General features: G+C 45.1%; 1 protein-coding gene and 1 long non-coding RNA gene across 3 annotated transcripts in view; one reads left to right on the forward strand and one right to left on the reverse strand.

The window, feature by feature from the left end:
- Positions 1–2,336: 2,336 nt before the first annotated feature.
- On the reverse strand, positions 2,337–13,674 carry LOC117055243. Its single transcript, XR_004427590.1, has 2 exons — positions 13,595–13,674; positions 2,337–2,409 (listed from the first exon to the last, which is right to left on the reverse strand). It is a non-coding gene; the product is annotated as an uncharacterized LOC117055243 (long non-coding RNA).
- Positions 13,650–25,995, forward strand: part of RAI14 (retinoic acid induced 14) — an 86,816-nt gene continuing 74,470 nt past the window's right edge. The window contains exons 1-2 of one of the 2 annotated variants that reach the window (XM_033164685.1): positions 13,650–13,909; positions 25,222–25,300. In XM_033164685.1, coding sequence (XP_033020576.1) covers positions 25,265–25,300 — 36 coding nt within the window. In that variant the 5' untranslated portion in view covers positions 13,650–13,909; positions 25,222–25,264. The remainder of the gene's footprint in view (positions 13,910–25,221; positions 25,301–25,995) is intronic. The other variant, XM_033164686.1, reaches the window with a different exon arrangement.

Consider the following 25,995-nt stretch of genomic DNA (forward strand, 5'->3'; position numbering starts at 1 on the left):
CTTGTGTAAGATCTATGCAATCCAACCTCCCTTTTGCCCTACAAGCATCTACATGTGGCTTGCCTTATTAGATCTAATAAATCATTTGCAGCCCACAAGCTAATCACCATGTATGATTCTGCATGACTGCTTGGATAAGGATTTTTTTTTTAAGGGTTGTTGCTTTCTAGGGGGAAGGGGCTATTAATGAATTCCAGTGCCTGACAAAAAGGTCAGGTTTGCCTAGCGATAAATGGTCATGGCAGCAAACTGTTTAACTGTAAACGTAATATAACAAAACGCCCTGTGCACTACGTTATGCATAGAAAAGTGGGAAGAACCACCTCACTGCCCCCTGGGCTTCCTTCCTGTGTGGCTGCAGGAGCAGGACCCCGGTCAGCAGGGCTTCCTGGTGGAGAATGGGTGGGAGACAAGTTGGATAAGGAACAGCTGAGAAGAGAGGCAGCTGTTGACAGTGAGTTCCTTACAACTGAGGAGGAAGGGAAGGTGTTGGGGAGATGTGGTTGTTAGAAGTTCAGTGGTGGGGCTAGAGCTCTGGTTGAGCCAAAGCCCAGTGGTGAAAAGGTGCTAGGAAGGAACTTGAGGGGTTGGTAGGTTACATGGGGAGGTGTGAGTCCTCAGCTTAGGCCCAACTGGTGGCTCAGCAATGAACTGCTTGTGAGTGTTCAATGGAGGAAACCCTGTCACTAATGAACACTGAACAATCCTGTGTCGCTAATGAACACTGAACAATCCTGTGGCCATGGATATTTGTGTGCAGGAAGTGGGAGTATGGATATAGTGCCAGGGATATAGAGCCCTGTCCTGGAAGCCCAACAAAAAGTGCAATGTTTTATATTATGCTTTGGCTAGTTGTATTTCATTCTAGGGCCAAAGTAGTCAATCCAACAGAGATTGGAGCCCAGAGCCCCTGTTTCTTTTAAGTGTTGACCAATAGCAAGAGCAGGGGTTATAATTCAGGCCAGGAACATGGCTCTGGGGGAGGAATGCTTACCCCTTTCACCTGTAATTTTCCTGATCACCTCCTCCCACCCATGGGTGTAGGCAGGACTTTTGGTGGGGGGGGGCAGAACCTCTGTTAACCATGTATTTTTATTGATTTTTATTGAGGGGGGGGGCAAAAGGTTCCTTCCTCTCTGCCCCATTGGGGAAAACATAATGCGCACACATCCTGAATATGTTCAGTTTCCCTATTTGGGCAACCAGTTGCTTCAGGATGGTGGTGGTTTTTACTGGCAAGATAAAAGGGGAAGGAGTTAGGATGCCCCCCACCCCTCATTTTTGTTCTACAGCTGACACTGACCAACATGTAAAGAGACAGGAGACCCAATCACAGATCTCTGCTACTTTGTCTAGTTTGGCAACTTACAAAGTTATGTGCAATGATGCATGTTAGCTTTCCATGTTATCATTCCTAACACTAAGGGCATTTCCAGATGGCCACTATTTTTGAGTGGTACTCAGTTGCAAAAGCAGGTTGTTCAATTAAAGTTGATTGGGAGATCTTGCACAGCAAACCCACTTCCCCCAAAACCAGACTTTTTACGGTAAGGAAAGTGAGGGGGGAAATGCATTGGAAAGTGTGCTTGCTTTGACACAACATCATCTAACCTCCCCACCAACAAATCAGGCTGAACGCTCAATAAGCAGGTTATCTGCAAGCACCCAAAAAGCACTGCTCTGCATACAGGAAAAGGAGAGCAAAAGAAAAATAAAATTGGTTGGCACCAAAGGAATTGCCAAAGGGAGACAAAGGGAAGCCCATTTTAATCTGTTGTTACCTAATTAATGACACCAATTAATTGATTAATGCCTTCTGCCTAACAAAAGAGAAAAGCAGTGTGGGGTGACCCCTGGAAATAGCTACAGGGGAATGTGGGCAATGAAGTACAGACTCAAAAGCAGGGGGTGGAAAGAGACACACACAGAAAAGATATGAAAGACAAAGGAATGGGGAAGAGAAAGATGTATGCATCTTTGCATACCTGGGGGTCAGTCTCACAACTTGCCCCCGCGGGACGCATCATAACAGTCATCTGATTCTCAAGCACCACAAAATACTGAACACCCCCCCCCAAAGAAGAATCACACAGACTTTTGCAGAAATATTCAATTTGGATCACAACGAGAAGCTTTAGTACAATGGTTTCCTCTGGTATATGCTCCAGGATACAGCCTGATCAGTGAAGTGAATTGTTAGTGTAATTGAACTTAATTAAATTTGTATACAGTACCTGGCATTCAAATGGGTTCCTTAGCTGTTAGATTTATAGCCTTGATGGCATGGAGGGCTGCCTTCAGACGAGGCATTTTATCCACTAGGCGTCATTTTTTTTAAAGGTATTGTCCAGTGCGATCAGTTGCAATACTGAGAATTCCTCGTCTAATCCCCTTTTTATGGAACCCATCCTGGAGTAATAAAAGACATTATCGATTAGAGCTGATCTGTGGAATCCGAGAGATAGCAGCATGAGAAATGTTCCTTTCTCTGTACGGAGATGCTGCCCATGCCTTTATGGCAAATTAATAAAAAACTTATGTTGAGGCAGGCTTGCACAAATGGTAACCTACAAAATGGAATCCAGCCCCCTGCCAGCAGTGGATAGTGACTGCTCAGGAGCTTAGGAAACCCACTGTTTTTGCTGACTGGGAAGGTAGAGGGGGGGAGAGAAAGCAGGCCGCTTCATCCATCTGCCATGGGCTGCATTCAGCTTTGTGTGTCACAACCTTGTGTAGCCCTGTGTTAGGACAACTGGCTCACATGAAGCAACAATGCAATAAATGCGAAAGCTGCTATGTTTATATTGTAAACCACCCTGTGATCCTCAGATGGAGGACAGTATGGAAAATTAATTGATAAAAACAAATTAATACATGTAAGATTCCAGGGTGCCATTGTCGCTTTTGAGGCTTGCACAACCTGCTTCTGTGCTTGTTTTTATAGCTTCCTTAATATCTGCGCTACTTATTCCTTTGCAAATAAACAGATTATTGTGACAACACCCAAGAGTCTCCACCAGGGTTTTCTCTTTTCTAGTGGAAACAGACTCCATAAAAACTCACCATCTGAGTCACTCCACCCTACCCCACTTCATCTTAACCATTATCAGGACCAAACTAGATGTGATGTTTTGGAGTGAAAGCAATTAGTGTGCATGTGTTTTTTTTGTTATCTAAATAAACTGTGGTCCATGACATGTCTGTGGATTTGTGGTTGAAGACAGGAGATGGCATGCCCATCGCATGAACCGTTTGTATTGATTTTTAATTGAATTTTATTGCTTACTTTATTTCTCATATTGTATTTCATAGTGTATTTAGGAACACTGAAAAGACAAAATGCTTTCTGTGCACAAGTTCTGTTAAGCGCAATGGAACTTCGAGGTCAGCTTAAGTCACTCTGAAATAAGATATCAGAGCACTCCAAATCATCCACCCATGTACGTACAAAGAAAATACCGGTAGTGGAAAGGCAACACATGATGATCTGCATTGAACCAGTCGTAATGCACCCCTAATTATAATCTGAGAAGAGGGAGTGATTGTGACTCTCATGAAGGGAGTCTGCACCTCTGAATTTGCCCCTACGCCACTGCTCTGCATACAGGAGAAAAGCCTTTCCTGTCCTTTTGGCGTAACTGGTTGCAATTACATGCCTCTTTGCAAAATGACTTATGCAGAGCCTCATGGATGGAGAAGGATTACATAAGGTTTATGTCTGTCCTCAGATATAAGTGCAGATGTCCCCCAGGCCCAATTTTAAATGCAAAGGCTCCATCTTGGATAGCATCCCACTTTCTAGCCCTTTGATATTTTCCTGTAATGCTTCGGGACATGCGATAGACATAATCCTCCCAGAAAGTGGAAAAAGAATGAGGCTCGGAGTTCCATTTGCCCACCTCTTTATACCTCTCTCTAGCCTATAATGAAAGCAAGCTGTGTGGTCTTCAGTGGAAATGAGAACAACTTTTTCCTTTTAAGCAACATTTTGGATAAGCTGCTTCTGTTGTTGATGGTATCTTTTTTTGAGGGGGCATGTTTATTCTTTTAAATGGAAGATGCTGGTATGAGAAACATCAGAATAATTTAAAGACCATAGGTCTTTCAACGTTGATTTGGGAGAGGGACAGATAATTTCAGTCAATTAAACAAACATAAATACAGATGGTAACATTGGCAGCAGAAGTAATGGCTCCTCCCCCGGTTCCTTCCCCAGCAGCCCAAGGCGCCAACATCTTGTTTCTTGTTGCTCCACTCTTTTCATTTCTCAGCATATTCTGGGAGACCAGAGGGGAGAGGAGCAGCACATGGGGGAGGCTCCCTAGATTCTTCAGCAGCCTGCCTGCCTCATTTCTGTCTCCTGCCCCCCTCCTCTCCTGCCTTTGAGTCTGGACTGCTCTCTGCCACAGCTTCTTCCTGCTCACTAAACCCTGTTCCCTCTTCAGCTTCTGACACCTCCTCCTCCCAGTCTGCCCCCTCTTCTCCCCCTGATCACTCATCGTCCAACCACTTCTCTGCCTCCAGGCAGTCCATGACACTTGACCACATACAGCAGAACCTTGGTTCCCAAACTTAATCTGGTCTGGAAGTCCGTTCGACTCCCAAAATGGTTTGAGAACCAAGGCACTACTTCCAATTGGCTGCAGGAAGCTCCTGCAGCCAATCTGAAGCCACGGAAGCCGTGCCAGATGTTTGGCTTCCAAAAAACATTTGCAAACTGGAACAATTATTTCTGGGTTTGCGGCGTTTGGGAGCCAATTTGTTCGGCATCTAAGCTGTTCGGGTACCAAGGTTCCACTGTATGTGCCAAGATCCAGCACATGGCCATTGCACAACACAAGAATTGCTCCAAGGGGTAGTGGGTGCCCCTCCAAAATACTTCCTGCTCATCCAGCACTATGCTGCTAAGGTCCTATGTAGCATGGATTAAATTTTTGCACCCCAGATAATGGGCACCCAAAACTACCTCTGGAGTGACTTTGAGGCACCATCTGTCAGCCCCTAGTGGGAATATGCAGTCCCATCTGCATTCAGAAGCTCAGACAGGGAAGGTTCATAGCTCAGTGGAAGCACAAATGCTTTGTAGACAAATGGTCAATCTCCACTAGCATCTTCACGTAGGACTAGGAAAGACCCTAGGGGCTGGTGAAATTGGCCCTGGGCAGGGGCACAAAAGCACCTATCAGACTATGGAGTGTATGGTGCATATATGTGTGACATCACACCGCTGCTGTTGCAGCAAGATCAAATGTGGGAAAAGCTGCCCATCCTTCTCACCATGTGGTAAAGTGAAATTTTCAGCAAAGTGGAGTGGGATGGGTGGGTTGCTGATACAGCTCCTCGCCAAGGGCACAAGGGACTTTAGGTCTGAAATCCTGGAGAGCTGCTGTCAGCCAGTGTTGTCAGTAATGAACTTGATGGACCAATGGTTTTACTTGGTGGAAGGCAGCTTCCTAAGTAACCCTCATGTTCATCTTACGTTATGTGATACTGTGCAACACAATTCTACTGTGCTAGAATAGTTGTGAAATCATCTACCAAAGTAACTTTTTCCTCCCAAGCAGAACCTGGAATTTTGTACGTAACTCCTTTAAGCTACCTTGAGGGGGTTTGCTCTGATGCTTAATTCTTATGATGGGTCTAGTGGAGATTTAGGTTTAATGTGTTTCTGGGAGAGAGCACGATATTCTCCTTTTATTTCCCTACGGCTCTGTATGCTTTGAAGATAATTTAAGAATGAAACATGCTTTGGAATAAGCATTAGGATGAGAGCAGAGAAGGGTATTGGATTACCGACCCCATCTCCCTGCAAGGGCTAAATGTAGTCCTCAGAGAAAAGATACATCAGATCGTAAACTGATGCTATTTGGATGTTAGCCAAAGGTTAAGAATCCCCCCCAGCCTGCCCAGCCTTTCTGGCACGACTATTAGAAGAAAGTAATTGTCAATCACAACAGCAATACAAATACATCCACTCTTGGAATCTAAGGAAGGGGGGGGGGAGGAAGATTAGGCTGGAATTCAATGCACTATTACTCAGAGTAGACCCATTGAAATGAATGTACATGACTAAATTGGGGTTATTAATTCCCTGCCTCATGGGCGGTCATGTGAAGTGTTGGTTTGCAGCAGTATGCAAAAGAATCTGGGTCTGTACACAGCCGCTGTTTCATGCAATTGGTGTGCCATGAACTGAGAGGCACTGTGTGCTCAGATTTATAGGAGGCACTGAGCATCTGGTATATTGCATATGTGTGTGTTCATGTATGTGTGCCAGAAATGCCTTTTAAATTAGACCACGTGGAGAAGGCTACACCAGGGCAAATCTTGATGCCCATCATACTATTTTGCATTTCTTCTTCCTCAAATAATTGGAAGGCCCAGGGTTACTAGACAGAATGTTTCTATTATTATTATTATTATTATTAAATTTGTATGGACTTACCAACCAATCTTATGCATATTTCCTCTGGCCCACCCTATTCATACTTACTAGAAGTAAGAATTACTAATTTCAGTTTAATTCCCAAGTAAACATGCATAGGATGCATCCATAGGATATTTTTTGTAATATCTTTTAGAGGCGTAGCCATGCTAGTCTGTTGCAGCTAAAACAAGGAAGAGACTCGCACATTTTACCACAGTATATGCATTTTTGTATACATTACTTGGTTGGAGAACTTGCCTGCAAAATTCAGAGTGGTGTGAATTCCAAAGGATGGTTATGTTGAAGTGTGCATACTATTCTGGAAAGAGCAGACTTGGTAGGTTTGCCTTTAAATGTGAACTGAATTGAAATTCTCCCCCATCCCTGGTCTAAAGGCATTGAGAGTGTGGGCAGCTACTTCCCTTCCAATCCAGTGGTTCTCCTGGTCCTTTTGCCTGCCCTGTCACAGGGCAAAGGTAATGTCTGTCTTTCTCCAACAGGTGAAGGAGGAGCTTGGGTGAAAGGACCAATGGGATAACAAGATGTCAGGGAGAGAGGCTGCTCAGATTCTTGGTGTATTAGAGAGACAAAACATTACCTCTGGACCAAGTCCTGGCAGCCTGATTTGGTTTGTTTGTTTGTTTACTAACTAACTATACTGTCCTTTACCTGAGGATCACAGGGCAATTTATAATATTAAAGCACAAAAATACATAATGTAGTTCTGAACCGCCCAGGGATCTTTGGATGAAAGACGGTATACACATTTAATTAATAATAATAACAAAAAAATGAACTGTGCCCCACAGCTTAAAAGGCCATAGATTGTTTAATTAGCCAAACGCCTGGGTAAAGATGAATGTGCAGGCCGTAGGTAGGCACTCAGAGAGCCAACACTCTCTGTGGCAAGGTTCTCTGCATCCAGTTGATCTCAGCCAGGAGCTCCCTGTGGAATTTAAAATTGCAGCATCTTATCCCCACACGGATGCTGTTCCCTCCACCAAGGGTAATAATTTGCAGCCAGAAATGGCATGCCAGTTTCTAAGGGAGCCCGGTTGCTATGGAGAAGAGGGAGGATTCCCTGCAACTGGCAGAGATTCATGTAAGTCCTTTCCTGGGAAATTGCGTTCATTTTTAAAGCCTCACACAAAGAGTCGTTTGGTATGTTGGCTTTACTAGGAGGGTCTCACTGAGTAGATTTGTGTTGTGTGAAGATGGTTGTCCTTTGATAAATATGGGAACAGCAAGCTAGTGGGTGGGAGTGATTGTTCTTGTTTTCAGTCCTGTTTTTCCTCCTCTAAAGCAATCTCCAACTTTCACTGATGCCACACTCAGCCCAGCAGACTCCTTTAGAAAACTGAAGGATAGCGCAGTCAATAGAGCATGAGACTCTTAATCTCAGGGTTGTCAGTTCAAACCCGACATTGAGCGAAAAATTCCTGCACTGCAGGAGGTTGGGCTAGAAGACCCTTGTGGTCCCTTCCAACTCTGCAATTCTATGTCTATGTCTATGAGCATTCCTGTTCATTACAAAATGCGTTCAGTGCTTCTGCGCATTGGATAGGCTAGCACTTTCAGTTCCAGCAAAGTGTGCACAGATTTTTAAAGCACGGCCATCCTTCAAGGTTAGAGATTCTTCTTGCCTTGAAACCATAGAATAAAAGGGTAATCTAGTCCAACCACCTGCAATGTAGGAATCTCAACCAAAGCATCCATGGTAGATGGCCATCCAACTTCTGCTTAAAAACCTCCAAGGAAGGAGAGTACACAACCTTTCGAGGGAGCCCGTCCCACCGTTGAACAGCTCTTACTGTCAGAAAGTCCCCCCTGATGTTTAGTAGGAATCTCCTTTCTTGTAACTTGAATCCATTGGTTGGTGTGGAAAAGCTAAACATGTGGCATGCTACCATCTAGTCACATTGAAATCAGTAAGATGTTCTCCTGAGCATAAGCGATTAGGACAAAGCTGTAAAAGTGCTTGAAAGGAAGTGGTAGAATGAGAAGAGGTCCCAGGTCAGATGCCATAAAATGTAATCCAGCTATGAAAACGTTGCTTCTTGCAAATGTATAACCAGCTACAGAGGTAAGGAGGCATGACCAGGCATTTGTTGGGGCCTCAATGCAAGCAAAGCCCTCCCTGACCCAGAGGAATTGGTGGCTCTCATATTATGTGACGCATCCACAAGTCTGGTGCCAGGTGCAGGCATCATCATGCCAAGGCCCACACCTCTGCAGTAGACCCCTGTTGACCTCTAGAGACTCCAGGCCTTGTTGCTCCATCCTGCCCCTCAGCTGTACTGTCACTGCTTAATTCACCTGCCATGTCTGGGCATGCAGTTGGTAAGAGGAACAAGGGTGAGGCAATAGGGCTGCATTCTTCACATGCCTTGCCCTCTTCCTCTGGACAGCTGTGCGAGTTGAGCCCAGAAAGGGAAGGCAAGTGAGTGGGCACTGCCAGTGGGACCACCATGATAAAAAGAAGTTGGTCCCACTGAGAGCATCTTGCTTAAAACCTGGAGGCAGAACTGGACAACCATCAAGGCAATGTGGAGGAACCCTTGGTTTTCATCTGTCTCCAAAAGGATCCACTGACAATCCCTTCCCATGCTCTCAAATCCTGTGATTTTCAAAAATAAAACAAACTTATCCCCCTCCCCTTAACAATTCCTTTTTAATTTTTGTAGTTGTTTTGCCAACTAGGACTGACCTGGTTCTTATTCTGATTGCAGAAATAGGCTTATTTGTTATTTCTTTATTCCTTTCTTTGTTGCTTCTAACTCCCGGTTTTCCTTTTGTGGCCAGATAGCAAGAAACAAATCACAGCTCGTCCTAGAAAATGTTTGCAAAAGAGGGCAGAATCTTGCACAACCTCTCTGCTTCGTTGATTAATCCTAAACTCTCTTGCTGGACTGGTCGTTCAGGAATTATTATTTTAAACCAAAGATGAATGGCTTGTCTTGCTAATCCTTACCTATTGTTCTTCTTCAAGAAACCTGCAGAGAAAGTTTACTTACAGGCCTGATGGTTTAACCTCACCCCCACCTTGGTTCCATTGTTGCTGTGCACTTAACGCAAATGATTTTTGTGTTGTTCCTGGCATTAACATCATTACTCACATGATACAGGCATGAGTGCTTCCCTCAAGTGCTCTGCAACAAAGGAGTTTCAGAGTGTTTCTCTATTTTGTATGGGCTATTACAAATCTTATACTTCTTAGGACCTGGTGGAGTTACACAGTATTACTAAGAGCCTACAGCCAAAGAATTGTGCAGATGTGAAACTTAGTCCTACCGCTACCCACTGCTTCTCGACCTTTTCTCCTTCCTCTGGATTGTACAGTATGTCACAGTTTTGCAGTGACAGACAGCAGGAACCACAACAGGCAAAATCCCCATCAGGATCTCAAATCTAGATGGAGCAGCTCTCTGACCACTACCTCCTGAGCTTCCTCCACTGCCTGCTCATTTCCTTCCTCTCAGAAAAAGCCGCTCCTTTTTATGGGCCTTCTGCAAAGCTTTTCTCCCAGGAGCTGTTTTCTCCTTGACTTCTCATTTATTCAGCTATGTGCCTTCCCTATACTTTATCTCCTCAGATTCCTGCTTTTCTGGAACCTCCTACTTTGTCCCACTTCCTTCAGACTCCATTTTGTTTTTCAAACCAGTCTCCTCAGGAGGAAACCCCTCATCCCCCCACTGAACTTAAGCACTGAGAACTTCCTTGAGAGTCATGGGTGTAGCCAGAGGGGGGCAGGGGGGGCAGGTGCCCCCCCAGATCAAGTAAAGCAATACACATACTTAACTGACCAATCACGTTAGTTCTGCTCCCCCAGTAAAAGTCCTGCCCCCCCCCAACAAAAATCCTGGCTACGCCCATGTCGAGAGTCCTCCCTCTATCCTTTCGTGCCAGAATTTCCTCTGTTCTGTACATCACCTTCCTTTTCCACCAATCTTTCCTTCAAATTTCTTTATTTTTGACCCATTTCTTTCCATTACCTAACCTGCACCCTTAGCTTCAGGCACTTTGCCTCTGAGCAGCTCACTGTCCCTTAGCTAAGTTGTGGGATGCCTTTTCAGTCATTGGTCTACCCTGTGAATAATATTTGTGATTTTAATCCAATCCAAACTGGCAACTTTTCCCTCCATCACAGAAATCAGACTGCAAACTGCAAACGGAGCAACTGAACGTTCTGAACCATTCCAACAGCACAATATATAGATTTAGGACTATATGGGGAAAAGAGAAATTAGCAGAATCCTTCAATATCAGTCAGTGGTTTCCCTTTTGTATTTTGAGTAGCGTTTTGTTTGGTACATGGTTGCAGTCAGGACTGTGTGAGCTAAAAATACCCCTAGGATTCTGCACCAAGGTGACTCAAATTCTGCAACCGGTGGAAATTATGCAAATTAAGTGTTTTGATACATTTGACCATTTTGCATAATTTGCAGCATGGTTACTCGAGAAGTATGTTCCATTAATTTAAGTGGAGATTCCTGCTAAAGAGGTATGCATAGGATTGCAACTCATGTCTGCTTTGGGGACGGGGAAAGAGTTTCATGGATGGCGCTGGACTCCAAACCCTGAAAAAATGCTGCTGGGGCGCCTCTGGCTTCAAACATCTCACAAGGAATTTCACAAGGTATTTCCTGTGCACTGTCTTTGCTGCCCAAACTAGGAGAAATAAATTGTTTTTGTGTGTCCGTTGTTCTTTTAAAAAGCCAAGTTCTGTCACTAGTTTCTGCACCCAATAACCAAATTGTGTGCATTTCTGTCCTTGTGCAAAATTGCAGCCTACAGCACAGAGCCTGCTTGCAGCAGCGCTGAAAAAATCCGGAGGGGATGGGTGGGTGGTTCTCAGAGGTTTAATATGAACGTAACACACCTGTTTATAGAAGGAGAGGAGGTGAAAAATGGGAATGAACAGGGGAAACGAAGGCTAAACTATACAGGACTTTGGAGATCCATAATTGAATCTCCTGTGTCTTTCCATTTCTTTTAACAGCAGGCTGGGGGGACATGTTTCTAGGAGAAATACGGTCTATATATAGAGCCTCAGTGTTCAGGGCTAGTATGCCAGAGGATAACAGTTTCTAGGAAGAGAGAATTGTTGGCTTTTGTGTTTAGTTTCTGGCTTCTTGCGGGTTTGAACAAAAGGTTGCTGTGTAATATACAGAGTGCATGCGTCGGTAAGTGCACTTCCTCTGATACTGGAGTGTGGTCACCGTAGTACAGTGATTGTGGTTACTCTGGTCACCACATGGGTGTCTGGAGGAAGTTCTCACTGATTAGACCATCAAATGCTTTCTCAGCAGGCACACGATCCGAATGGCAGATTGGGAAGATATCTACGGTAGGCACGTCCCGTGGGAGACACTTGAGGGCTTGCGGAATAAGCAGCCGATGAGTCCAGGGTTTCCATAACGAAATGTTAAAAATAAAGGATTTGTCAGAGCTGTGGTTTCTAAAATGAGGAGGAGCATGCAGTGAGTCTATAGGGATATCACAGTACATCTGTCAGTTGCTTTTCTGTGGAACATAACTTGGTGTTTCCAGTTCCTGCAGAAGAGACTTGTAGGAAGATATAGCCAGCAGTACCATATTTTCCGGCGTATAAGACGACTGGGCGTATAAGACGACCCCCACCTTTTCCAGTTAAAATATAGAGTTTGAGATATACTCGATTGCAGATTCTCCACCCGGCGGCGTATAAGACGACCCCCGACTTTTGAGAAGATTTTCCTGGATTAAAAAGTAGTCTTATACGCCAGAATATACGGTAGGTCTTTGTAGTGCACACAGTTGATGGGAGGTGGGTTGCCTTTTCATGGGATATGATGTGGGGCAGTGGATTTGGTTGCCTGTGTGTATTTATAAATAAATGCAACTATTCCAGAATGCCAGTTAGATCCCAGTGAGTCCCTTCCAAACGAAACCAAAACTAGGTAAGTGCTGTGTCCCTCGATTTTCTCACCGCTTGGGACAAGAGCATGTTGGAACCTGACCATCTGGGATGTAACAAAGGTTCCCTTGCCTGGATGCCTCTAAGCAGCCAGTGCGGTTGAGAGAAGATCGCAGTTAAATCCTCTTTCAACCTGGTTTACAAAAAGGGAAAATATTCCTGTTCTGCTTAGGTGGAAGCAAGTTGCACTTTGATGTTCCACATCCCACAAAAGTGTGCATAACACTGCTGCCTTATAGTCCAATCCTGTGCTCTGGAATCTATAATGATGAAGGGTAGTTGTGTGTGGGTGTTCTTCTTTCTCTGAATTCAGCGAGTTTCGCAGTGCTCTAATCAGAAGTAAGCCACATTGATTCCATTGGATTTGCATATAAATGTGTGTAGGATTGTAGCCCTGCACCCACACCGTATATTTACAGAACATGATTTCTTCCCAGAGAATCCTGGAAACTGATGTTTGTCAAGGGTACTGTGAGGGTGTGACTTAAGTGTGCTCAGGATCACAGCCTTACAAGTACAAGGCAAACAAACCTCAAACCTCTTGTCATCTATGGAACATACCGCTTGTCTGTTATTCCAAATAAAACAAAACACATCACCTCAATGGCATCACAAGCTTCTCTGAATGTTGTGCAGCCTGATCCTAAGCATGTGTAAGAAGTAAGCCCTGTTGATTTAAATGGGAATTACTACCAAATAAGGGGCTTATGTTGCCAAGTGATCCTAAGAATGTTTGCTTGGAAGAGAGACTCCTGCCAGGTAATTGTGCATGGGATTATCCTTGTGCAACCAAACTCCTGTCCCTGTTTACTCAGACGGATCTTACTCCCAAGCAACTATGCAACTATAATCTTATAGCTTCCCGCGTATTTAATATTTATTTACTCATATTTATTTCAAACACATCTTTTCCTTTTTTTTTTTTTTTACTCTGGAGTAAATGGTACTGGAGGGCATCGCAACGAAAGGCGAAACCCGCAGCTGCGGCGATACAATGCGCATAGAGCCCAACACCTCTACTCGGCGAGTGAGTCTACTCGGAGGTAAAGCCTCGCGGAAGCTCCCTGCGCGAGCCTCCGCCTCCGCCTCCGGGGGCGCTAGAGAGCAACCACGCGAGCCCGGGAGCCGCGCAAGCTGAACGCGCGGTTATTGGCTGAGGGAAAGCGGGGAGGGGGAGAGGCGGAGAGAAGAACCCTTCCCACGTGACCCACCTCCAGAATGTTGGGTTCTTGCCCCAGAGCCGGCGCCGCGAGTCGATCCCTCGAGGCTGGGCAGCAGCAGTAACATAAGCGGCGGCGGCGGCGCCTTCATTTGCAGCGTTCACGTGGGCGCGTGGTGATGTAATCCCTCCTCCGCCCGCCCCGTCGTGGCGCTTGGAACGCAGCGGAGCCGCTCTCCGTTGTTTGGCGAGCGGGCAGCTCGAGGGGCGCAAAAAGGCAACTTTTGTTTCTTGGGCCGGTTCCGCTCTCCGAGCCGGTGCGCGCGCCAGCCAGCCAGCCAGCCGTGCAGAGGGGAGCCTCCATGGGGTGAGTGAAGTGCCCGGCTCGAACTTTTCGCCTGCTCCTCCCCGCACATCTCTGCTCCTTAGGGAAGCGGCCCTTCCCAGGCGAACCCTCTCGCCCACCCACCCACCCCCCTCTCTCCCCGCTTCGAGGTTGCCTCGGTCTCCTACCTCGCGCCTTCCCCACCACCTCTCCTCCTTGCGCCTTTTCTCCTTTTGTTGCGCGGAGCCCGGTCGTGGCAGTTCGGGTGGGGGGCAAGGAGGAGGGAGACGGGGGCGCTATGAATGGGAGCATTGTCTCGCCCTCCTTTCAGGAAAGGTTTGGGATGGAAAGCGAGCGGGGGGGGGAAGCGTGTTTCGGGGTGCGTTTGAACGGGGAGAGGAGATTCCCCTTGTGTCTGCTTCAAGGGAATAAGAGACAGTAACAGAGAGGATAAGTGGTACCTCTGGAGAAGGGTCCGGGTATGGGTATGGGAATGCCGCGCGGGGGGCTCCCCTCGGCTCATTTCCTTGCCGTTTGGGGTCCCTGAAGTTTAAATGGGCTTGTGGAGGATAGAGAAACCAATTACAGTACACGCCCACGAAGTGATTGCTGGAAGGGCGGGGGTAGCTTTATAGGTGCTCCTTCTCTCTCTCTCTCTCTTTCTCTCCTTAGGATTCAAATCAGCTTTTGGTTTCTGTTGTACGGTAGATGGGAGCCCTTTTTTCCCTTTGAGAAAAGGGGGGGGGAAGTTCCTCCGGGGAAAAGGATGGGAAATGACACCTCCTGTCCCAAGAAGGAAAAGAGAGCTTTTCTTTCTTTCTTTTTCTTTCTTTTTACCCACAAGCAGACAACACAAAGCCGAACCTGTCCCCTCCAGTGCCTTTTTCCTTCCAAAGAGCTCCCCAGTGCCTCAACGCAACCTTTAGGGGAAGACCTCTTCGCTCCTCTCCCCCTCCATCCCATAAGTGCTCATTGCTGTGGTCTAGACCCACCAGGGCTTTGGAAAGTTGACAGCTCTGCAGCTTACATGTGAGTCATAATCACTGGGTAAGCTGAAAAGGCTAAAGAAATCAAAATCTTTGGGTTTACCTCCTGCTGCCAAGGTATCCTCAAAGCAGGATTTTATTTTTTGAGAGTGGAAGAAAAGATCCCATTGGAGGGATATGATCAGAGTAAGCTGGTGGATTTTTCACACCTCCTAAGGGGATTTATCCTCTTCAAGGTACTTATGCTTAAATTTCTAATGTGGTGAGCTTGTTTGTGGTTTTTTTTAAAGGGAGATTAAGATTCTCATGCTCTACCTACTGAGCTATATGGTGGATGCCAGCTCCGCCATCCTTGGCCTTTGGTCAAGCTGATTAGGGCTGATGAGAGTTGGAATCCACCAACGTATGCAGGGCCACAGGTTCCCCATTCCTGCAACAGTTGTTGGACTACTGGTCTAATTAGTCAAGTACTAGTAGCAGCTCTCAAAGATTTCAGAAGAGACATTCCCAACTTTACCTAGAGATGCCAAGGATTCAACCTGTGACCTTTTGCATGCAAAATAGATGCTCTGCCTCTGAGTTATGGCTCTTCCTGTGCATTAGAATAGATTTATTTCAAAGGTGGCATCAGTTGGTCAAGATTTGAGTGTCACCAGTGAAGTTTTTTTTGGGGGGGGATTTGTTGCAGGTTGTAACTCAAATTAACCATTGCATTGTGGGCTGTCATGATTGGAGGAGTAGGAGTCTCATTTTACACATTAATGTGTTAAGAAACCTGGATTTGCTTCGGAGCATATGCCAAGTAGGGTGAGATGGTTGGACAGTGTTCTCGAAGCTACTAACATGAGTTTGGCCAAACTGTGAGAGGCAGTGAAGGATAGGTGTGCCTGGCGTGCTCTGGTCCATGGGGTCACGAAGAGTCGGACACGACTGAACGACTGAACAACAACAAGTACTATATTAAGTGTGCACCTAAGCATGTAATGTGTAAAAAGGCCCATTAAGTACCGGTAATTCCATGTGGAACTTTTCCTATAGATGTTGAATCCAAAGGTTACTGTGGTATCTGAGAATTTCATGATCTGAGTCTAGCTGTACATTTTGTATTGTTTGTTAAGTAAAAACTTAGGCAGCAAACACTATCTTCCTCAATTACTTTAAAATGGGTGTACTTGGGTAGTTATATTCTCTATAAGTATGGCAGCATCATGTAAAGGCATCCATCAGAAGGTGCAAGAGAAAGCACTTGCTACCTTCTGGCTGTTAGAGGCCATTGAAAGTGCATATAAGATTTTGCACAGACAGCCAGATTCTTGATGATCGGTGAAATACAAAGGAACAAGGACGCTTGATTGGATGGCTTTCAACCATCCTTTCACCTTGCACTTTGGTTCTGAGCCAGACATCTTCATGGTTGGCAAATGTAGCAGTTTAAAATGACAGTGAGGCTAAAAAAGTGTAGTACATTTGCAAGAATATTGTGAATGGAGCAAGGCTTCTAATAGCTACCATTGATCTTGGAATAACCATATGCCAGACAAAATAGGTCCTTGTAACTTCAGGTGTGTGTGTGTGTGTGAAATTTATTTCTGGTAGGGAGAATCTGTTGCACTTCACCCATATTTCCTTTCCGCTTGCCATATTGGTGCTCAGGCCAGAGCCTATTATTGAAACACTTTTCTAAATGGATACATTTTAAAAAGCAAGCTTCAATGGAGTACTGTTACAAACTGTTGCTAAATACAAACTATGCAGTGTACTGATTTACTGACATACATGCTATTAAGATACAGAATTTTGAACAGGGGTGGGGACATCTTTTCACTTTGAGGGCTCACCGCTGTCACTCAGGACAGTGGGCTAGGCATACACCTCTCTCTCTTTGCTCCATCCAAACAAACAAGAGATGTTAGCGGAATTCAAGAACATTTTAAACTCTGCAAAAACACCTGGAGTGTCCAGTGGGGTCAGTGCGCGTCGTGACCTCGGGAGAGGGATACATTTGACCTCTGGGCCTGAACTTCCCCAGCCCTCTTTTAGAATAATGCAAAAAGATGGATAGTAAGGATGCAGCCTGCTAAGTAGTGAATCTTCCGTTCTGGGACTGCTCCCAAACAATCACTGACAAAGCCACCAGTTGCTAGGAAAGAGACGCAGGGGTTTCATGCACTAGAGAGAGTTAAAATAGCTGGATCCCCCCCACCTTGGAAACATTAATTTGGTTCTGGTACATCATCCTTCAGGCATACTCTTGATTCAATAGTCAAGGTGAAACCTGTGGTTCATTATGATAGCTAATTGGCTCCATGAAAGCTGTGCGAAGCGGGGGCTGTGGCATTTGAATGATACAGATAATTTGATTTGCTCAGCTTGATCCTATACATGGGGGGGGGGTGCTCTGGGCTAGATGTGGCCCCTTGACTCTTGCTTCAGTTAGGTTTGCAGAAAAGCCTCCTATTTATTGCTGATTTTCAGCCTTCCTTCCCCTTGGCAAGCTGGGTTGCAATACTCAATGATGGATCTTAAGTGTCTGTGTCCAAGCTGTGTACTGGGTGAGAATTGTGGTCTGCAAGATGGGGAGAGGCATGAACTCCCAACTCCCATCAGACCTGGCTGGCATAGCTGATGGCCAGGAAGGATGGAGTTCGTCCAGCAACATCTGGAGGGCCACAGGTTCCCCATCCCTGGACTGCAGGATACTTAAAAAAAATAAAGCAGTCTTGCTTTCTACTGCCCAAGAAGACAGGACTAGATCTAATGAGCTTAGCAGGCAGGAGAGCTGATTTCAGAGGCTTCCAAGGAGTCTGGACAGTTATTATTATTATTATTAATCATTTCATTTCTATACAACTTTATACTTTAGAAAATCTCAAAGTAGTTTGCAACCCATTAAAACATCAAATAAAACAAATTCAAGCTTCAAGAAAAATATTTCAGATCCTTCTTGAAGTGACATTTTGTTCCCCCATATTTATCTACCTACTTAATTTAAAGGGCTTCCCCATAGCAGAAGTGCTCCAGGGAGCTGGTGTGATGGTTAGAGTGTTGGACTAGGACCTGGGAGATCAGGGTTCGAATCCCCACTCAGTCATGAAGCTCACTGGGTTACCTTGGGCCAGTCACAGCCTCTTAACCTACCTCACAGGGTCGTTGTGGGGATTAACTGAGGAGGGGGGGTGAACCAAAGGGTGGGATATAAATGCAATAAGCATTTAAGAAAGCTGGAGGGGCCAGCCAGATGGCGAAGTCGAGTCGCCAGCCTGGCATCTAGAGATCTCCATGTGGTCACAATTGGACCCACGCCAGTGGCAAAACACGCCTGGCGCCTGGGGGATTTTGAACATTGTCTGAAATAACAAACCCAAATAAAGTAGATAATCATTTAATAGTACAAGGTGGATAGCAAATGGCTGAGAAAAAGCAGCAAGGTCTACCTTCCTCCCTTAGGTATTGTGCAGTCTTAAGGTGAAAATGAGCACTGGCTGACTATAAAGTATACTTTATAGGTTTTGGTCGAATGTTTCTTCTTTATTTTGACTGGAGGGTGGCTGTGTGATGGATTGGACAAGGCTGGATATTCAGGTTGTCAGTAGAGTAATCTCAAGCAGCGCTAGAGTGAGCCTGTGGCTAATTGATGGAGCAGCCCAGACTGTCAGCAAAACTTATATCTGAAGATAAAAACTGGGTTAGTGGCTCAGAAAAAGAGTTAACGTTTTATGAAGCTAAAGGAGAAGCTGTGCTGGAGGGGAAGGCAGATCTCTGGAAGAATTCTTACTCTGACCTTTTGCAAGGGGGGGGGGTAGTTGACTTTTCCTTGTGTTAACTGAGTGAGTTGACTCTCTCTTTGGAAAAAGCCCCCCCATTGGTGTCACAGAGAATTGATGCAGGTGGTGTACCACCCCCTCCCCTAAGTTAAAGAAGCAAACAAGTACTCATTGTTGAATGCATTGTCTAGAATTGGAATTTCAAATGTATTATTATAGTACTTCCAAAAGGTGGTTTTCATAAACCAGCTAGCATGATAAATCTGCTTGTGAAGGGAACTAGAACAGGACCAAGATCCTACCAGCCCCTTGAGATGGGTTGTGCAGTGCCTGCAAAGGGCTTGCATCATGTGTCTGGCAGCGACTTTTCAAAATAGTTGTGTGGATTTTCCCTGAAAGAACTAACAGTGTCACCTCTGACCATTGGACCTGCTGTCTGGAGCTGATGGGAATTGTAATCCAGCAGTTCCTGTAGGAATATACAAAAGCTGCCTTATACCAGGTCAAACCACAGAGTTATCTAGCTTAGCATTGTCTGAATTGTGAATGTCAGTGGCTCTCCAGTAGATCTGGAGGGCTACGGTTTCTCCACCTATGGGAGCCAGTTGTGAAGATCCTTTGTTTTATGCTAATTTAAATTACTGTAATAGGAAATGTGAGCAAATGAATCTCTATAGATAGAATACAGTATGAGCCCTGTTGTACACAGTGGCTTGTCTCTGGTGTGTCCCATCAGTGCAAGGATTTCTGCTTGTGCAGTAAAACTCCCTCCACCCATGTCCCTGAAATCTGTTCTGGGGCCCCAACCCTCTGGAGCAGATTTGGTGAGGGCATGGGGTGCCTGAGGGGTGAGGAGAGGAGAGGGAATGTTCTGTTGCGCAAGCGGTGTGCTGACTGAACATATTAGTTGTCTCGCACCCATTGTACAAAGGAGTGTGCCCAGGCCACCTGAAGCTGTCACCACAGAACACTTCTAAAATGTTACAGGTAGGTAGCTGTGTTGGTCTTTTTTTCTTTTTTCTTCCAGTAGCCCCTTAAAGACCAACTAAGTTAGTTCTTGGTATGAGCTTTCGTGTGCACGCACACTTCTTCAGATACACTGAAACAGAAGTCACCAGACCCTTATATATAGTGAGAGGGTGGGGTATAACTCAGAAGGGTGGTGGGAATGGGTCATTGGCTGATTGGTGAGGTAAACCTGTTGACTGTTAATGACTGCAATTGGTCTTGCAGGAAAAAGCAAAGGGTGAGATGGTTAAACATAGCTTTGTCATGTATAATGAGATAAAAATCCAATGTCTCTATTCAGACCAGGTCTCTATGGTTTTAAGTTTGGTGATAAGTTGCAATTCAGCAACTTCTCTTTCCAGTCTATTTCTGAAATTCCTTTGCAATAGGACAGCTACTTTGAGATCGTTTATAGAATGTCCTGGGAGATTGAAGTGTTCTCCTACTGGTTTCTCTGTCTTGTGATTCCTGATGTCAGATTTGTGTCCATTTATCCTTTGGAGTAGGGTTTGGCCTGTTTGTCCAATATAGAGAGCTGAAGGGCACTGTTGGCATTTGATGGCATACACAATGTTAGAAGATGTGCAATTAAATTGTCCTGAGATAGTATGTTTGATGTTGTTGGGGCCAGTAATGGTGTTGTCCGGGTGTATGTGGCAGCAAAGTTGGCATCTGGGTTTATTGCAGGCTCTGGTACCAGTGTCCATGTTAAGTCTGGTTGTGGTATTATTGTGGGTGAGGAGTAGTTTAGGATTGGGTGGCTGTCTGTAGGCGATGAAAGGTCTTCCTCCTGGAGCTTGAGAAAGAGAACTGTCGCTTCTAAAATGATTACAATCGATCCCATCAACTGTTTGGCAGGGAAGAGGCACCCCTTCTCCTTCTCTGCAGTGATGATGTGCTTGTGTTACTACCTGCCACGTGAGAGGGTACAGTTGTACATGCAGTATTCATTTCCATCCAGTTGGAGATACATGTGGAAATTTGTGAAAGTACTTTCCTAAACAGAATAGGAGCAACTGCTCCATTTGTTCCTGGGCATTTGGTTAGGTGTATCTTTTTAAACCTTGCTCCACTTCATCCTATACCCAGTAACTACCTGGCTAAATGAGGCTTCACTATAGTTCATTTTTTGGGTTACTTCTTTGCGGAGGCTTCTGTTAACAACCATCTTAGGACATTGATCCGCTAAGGCAGAGCTTTCCTAACCGTGTGTCATGACATGTTAGTGTTGGCTGCAGTGTGTAGGTGTGTTGCGTGAACGCTTGGCACATTGCTTTCCGGGATTGGAAAGCAGTTGGTTTAACCTCTGGTTTGCTAGTAAAACTGAATTACTGTGTTGCGAAATGATGTAAAACTAAATTACTGTGTCACAAAATGATGCATGTCTAAAATGTGTGTCACCAGCATGAAAAGTTTGGAAAGCTCTGCGCTAAGGGTTGCTTCAAACCCTTGTACATTTCTTGTCTCCTGGACCTTTCTTTGAAGAAAAAGCATGACAGTCATATGCTTGTTAGTTTTGCATACAAACCTGTTCCACTGCAGAACGGAGTTTATGCTTTTTCCTAGAGGGGAGTGTATTCCATGCTCTCTCTTTTTTTAAGAGCAATGTGTTTTAGTTGCCTTTGGTAGGGGAAGTTAGTGTGGTTTTGATGCATTTTTAAAAACTGAAGCAAACAACGAAACTGTTGTTTTGATTTTGATGTGAGAGGGTCAATGGGTTTCTGTACATACTGCATTTACTCCTTTCCTCTGAAGTTGCATGTGCTTTATTAAATTGACCAAAGTGTAATGATGTTGTTGACCTTCTTTTAAGTCTGCAGAAGTACCTCCTGATTAATTGCTGTAGCTATTCCTGTGTTTTATAGTTCTTTGAACATTCAGGATTATTTCATTTTCTTTGGCAAATGTGGATTTGCCCTGGTTCTGCAAGGCTTAATACACTGATCTGATCTCTCTCTCTTAATACTGGCAGAATTGAATTCTTTAGGAGCATACAGTATCTCACTAATGCATACACAGAGAGCTGTCCATTATTGTCTGTCTTCTGGAGCTGGAAGATCATGGGAATAATGAATCACTCATTCTAACCTTGAATGTTTTTGTTGTCTCTGCATTAGGAGGATAACAGGAAAATGTCCAGGTCATATCTGTATTCTTGAGCATGGGAATCCAACCCTCTTCTATTTGACTAGCAAAATCCGCCGTTTATGGCTAGCAGATCGCATGCAGTGTAAGGGCTTTTCGTGGGGCTACTTTCCACCCATAGGAATGAATGGAAACCATTCATTTATATGGGAGGCAGCAAATTGATGTCCTTGGGGAAGATCCCTGGAGGAAGGGCTAACCCTGTTCCTAGTAATCTTGAGCTATGAAATGCAAGGTAGCCCTTGGTGCCGCATGCTGGGTTCGTTTTCTTGGTCATGCCAGAGCAGTAGGATCCAAAGGCATCCAGTGCAGAGTCAGTTTTTCTTTCAAGAGGGAAAAGTACTAGAGACTTACGAATCATAGAACTGTAGAGTTGGGAGGGACTCCAAGGGTCATCTAATTCCGACCCCCTGCAGTGCAGAAAACTCAACGTGCAGTTCCCCATCGAATTTGAAACCATACCGGACCTGGTGAGTGAGCAGCCAAGCCATCCCCTCGCCAGAGCAGCAATCTGGAAAGAAAAATCGCTGGCGTTTAAAAACGCCTTTTTGGAGTGAATTTCAGCGGTAAGTGATTTCAGTCGCGTAGGCAAGCTTGGTCCGACGCGACGAAGCTTGATCCTGCGCGAAGAGGAGTCTTGATCTGGCGCGAAGAGTTGATCCAATGCGTGCGAGGGAAGCAGGAAGTAAGAGGCTGAGCCCTGGCCGCGCGCTGGTTTAAATGCATCCAGCCGCGCCCACTGGCCACACTGATTGGTCGGCCAGAAAGGGCACCGCGCCCAGGACTCAGCCAATGGAGGCAGGGGATGGATCCATCCCCTGCGCACGTGGAGGGGTCGTGAATGCCTGCAAACCCCCCTCCTTTCTATGGGCGGAAGGGACATACCACAGCAATTCAGGTGACTCTTGCAGTATTTATCCATCTACAACAGGTGGCTGCTTTCCCTCCTGGACAATGTTTCGGGGGCTGCTTGCCACTGATGGGTGTGGCCAGGGGCAAATGTAGGTGCCGAAAGGATGTGACTCTTTCCTTTTGTACAGTTGGCTACATTCCAGTCAGGCAAAAGTCAAGAGGTACCAACGCCACAGACACATCTCTGTCCTCCTTCCAGGCAGGCAAGCAGGAGGCATTATTGCAGCACACCTTTCAGGCATGTACTCAGGGCGGGCACAGAGGGAGAGCCAGTGAGGGGTGTGGACTTGGGAGAGTCTTGGGGTGGCGGTGGATAGACAGCCTTGGAGGGCAACATTTGCTCCCTACCTCTGATTTAGAAATTCACAATTTGGCCAGGCCACATTAGTCTTCAAAGCAGCATGTGTTCCTCTCCAAAGCATCAAGACACTCTTGAAACATTTCAGGGCTGCTTTATTTTATTTTTCATTGTCCCCAAGGAGAAAGTCTGTGAAGGTTGTGGGGACCACCCCCAATTTGTATCCAGATCTCCCTGGTTCTAGCCACTGCACCACATTGATTTCCTACCAGTAGCACCAAAACTTTCTCCAGAGCTTTCTGCATCAGGTGGCTGGCCTGCATGGGTTGGAGTGTGATAGAAACGGCTCTGGAGGGGGTCCAAAGCTTGCCCTTGCAAGCCCCCTTTCCATGCTGAACACTTAACATGAACACCAGAAAAGGGCTCATGGTTTCTCCCTCTTGGTCTTGTCACTTTGCGTATTCAGCAACAGGACATCTAAGTGGAAATCCACTTATGGTATGTACATGCATGTGTAAACCATTCCTGAGAATTCAGCATGCATCCAGTCTCCAGTCTTTTACCCCACCCCACCCCCACCCGCAGAATTCATATTTTTAAGTTCCTTTCTTCTTTTAGAGGCTCCTTTAAAGAAGAAGCAGCACATGAAGTTTACTGGGTTTTTAGTTTCACTGAATTATCCTAGTTAGCTTTGCTGTTCATGAATAAGGGGTTTCTTTGCCAAGTGGCACTTGACTGGTATTGGTGTGTTTAACTTAATGTGGCGTTTTATTTTTGATGGAGGAACTGGAATAACCTCTCAGCAAAGACATTTGCAAGGTTGCACAATGCACTCCTTTATTCTTTTGGCATGGAGGTTTACACTTAAATGAAACTTCTGTGATGGATGTGTGTGTGTGTATGTATTTCTGACTCTGCAATGATGCCGTCTTTCCGGCAGTGTGACTACTTAAGGATGACTCAGCAGACTGCATAGGGCTTCCTGTCGGGCATCCCTTAGTTTCTGAAGACCTGCACAGGTGTTTCTTATGCTACATGTTTTGGATCAGGGCTGGGGGACCTGGAGGCTCTGCTCCTCCCTGCACCCCATGCTGTTGCCTGGGAGGAATGTGTCCTGTTCAGCGATAATGCCTCTTGCTTTCCTGGATAGAGAGAGGTGTATGTGTATAAACCTCTGAATTTTGTATGGCTTGAATGTATCCCACTGTACAAAAGTAAGAGTTGCACCTGTTGCTTTCGCCACAGCCATCACTGGTTTGCAGCCCTGGGAAGAGTCACATTTTAGGTGTAGGTGTGAACACCTGTGTCATGCACATACTCTCATCAAAGAGTTTAGGTTGGCCCTCAGCTCTCCAGTTAATAAGTGGTGGCTGTTTGTCCCCTTATTAGGCAGTAATTCTTTTTAGTTTAGTGGGCAACAACTCAGGTCTTTTTTCCATTCTCACCCTCTTCCCCACATCTAACTGCACAGTGGTTCCTTGATGTTCCTTGGTATCCATTGTATAAAATTCAATCTGCAGCTGAACTTGGCAAGTAGTGCAAGCATTGGAGGTTGCGGTTTCTGACCACTCGTAGGGCGTCAGATAATCTTGTGTAGTGTCACAGTACTGCACAACATTGCTGTGGCTCCCACCGCCTCCCCAGTGGGATTCTTTCTTTGGAGGGATTGGCTTCCAAGCCAGTGGTTCCTAAACATCCCCTCCCTTCCATGGACCTCTTGGAAGTTGTTGGGGATATTAGTGGACCACTTAGTTACTTTTCTGCCTGTTGTAGCAATTGAAATTCCACAGAATTCAAATTGCAATAAGAACTAAAAGAAGTAACAACAAATACAATTCAGAATCGATATGACTATTCAGTGCAATGGATACGCAGATCCCAACTTCAACCACAAATCCACAGACACATGGCAAACTACCTGACTGAAGTTTATGGAGCACTGGCAGTTCACAGTTTGGGAACCTCTCATCCAGTAAGTTTTCGGAAGTGCTTTCCTTGCAATCTAAGGATCAGGGCTGCAAGTGCCTGGGGAACAGATTGCAAAAGTGTCATTGGAGCTCTGCTGTACTTACTATGTCCACCGGTGCTGCTTAATAGGGGAATTTCACAAATATTTATCAGACGGCATCTTTTGTTCAGAACCTACCCATATGCTGCAATTTAAAGAGTGTGTTGCTGGTGCCTGCTGCATGTATATGGAACGTATAATGGAACTTATTTTCCACTCTCCTTTTTGTTTAGGTGTTGAAAACGCACAAGGTTTAGAACTTTGAATGGAATAAGCATGAAGAGCTTGAAAGCAAAGTTTAGGAAGAGCGATGTAAGTATTCGGCAGCTCACTGTGGCTGACTCATATTAGTTTGTCTGTATTGTGGAAGCATTCCTTCAGTCCCACCTTGATAAAGCCGTTAAGTTAATGAACTACGAGGGCGGAAATGATAATGCTTGTGAAATGTAGCAGGAGAGAACCGTAGGACTCAAAATTGTTTCTGTTCTTGCGTGGTGTTTACTGAGTCACTTTAACATAATATGTACATAATGTTACTTGTATGCTGCCTTTCTGCAGTTCTGATGATGCTCAAGGCAGCTTGCCACATGGAAAATATGGAGGAAATGCATAACAAAAGCAGTCATGTAAACAATAAATGAAACATTAAAAATACATACTTGTACTCTGTCATGCACCCATGCACACTGATGACACCACAGAAATAAATACACACACTGCAGGTTTTGAATAAGTTTCTGTATTGACATTCAGTCATATTTTAGGATAGTTTATAATAACAGTAGCAGCAACATATTAATATCAGTAGATATATAAGTAGAAATGTTTAAAAAAATAAATAAATCTTCGGTTGGTTCAGCTTCTGCCTCCAATTCTTGACTTTAATGATTAGAGAATCTCAGGTTGAGACTAGGGAAAGGCCATTTCACATGCAAGTCTTTTTCAGATGTACACTCGACAGGGAGCTTTTGCAGCCAATTATTGCTTGTTGATGGGTGACTCTATAT

The sequence above is a fragment of the Lacerta agilis genome, chromosome 11 (assembly GCF_009819535.1).
Source record: "Lacerta agilis isolate rLacAgi1 chromosome 11, rLacAgi1.pri, whole genome shotgun sequence".
NCBI lineage: Eukaryota > Metazoa > Chordata > Lepidosauria > Squamata > Lacertidae > Lacerta > Lacerta agilis.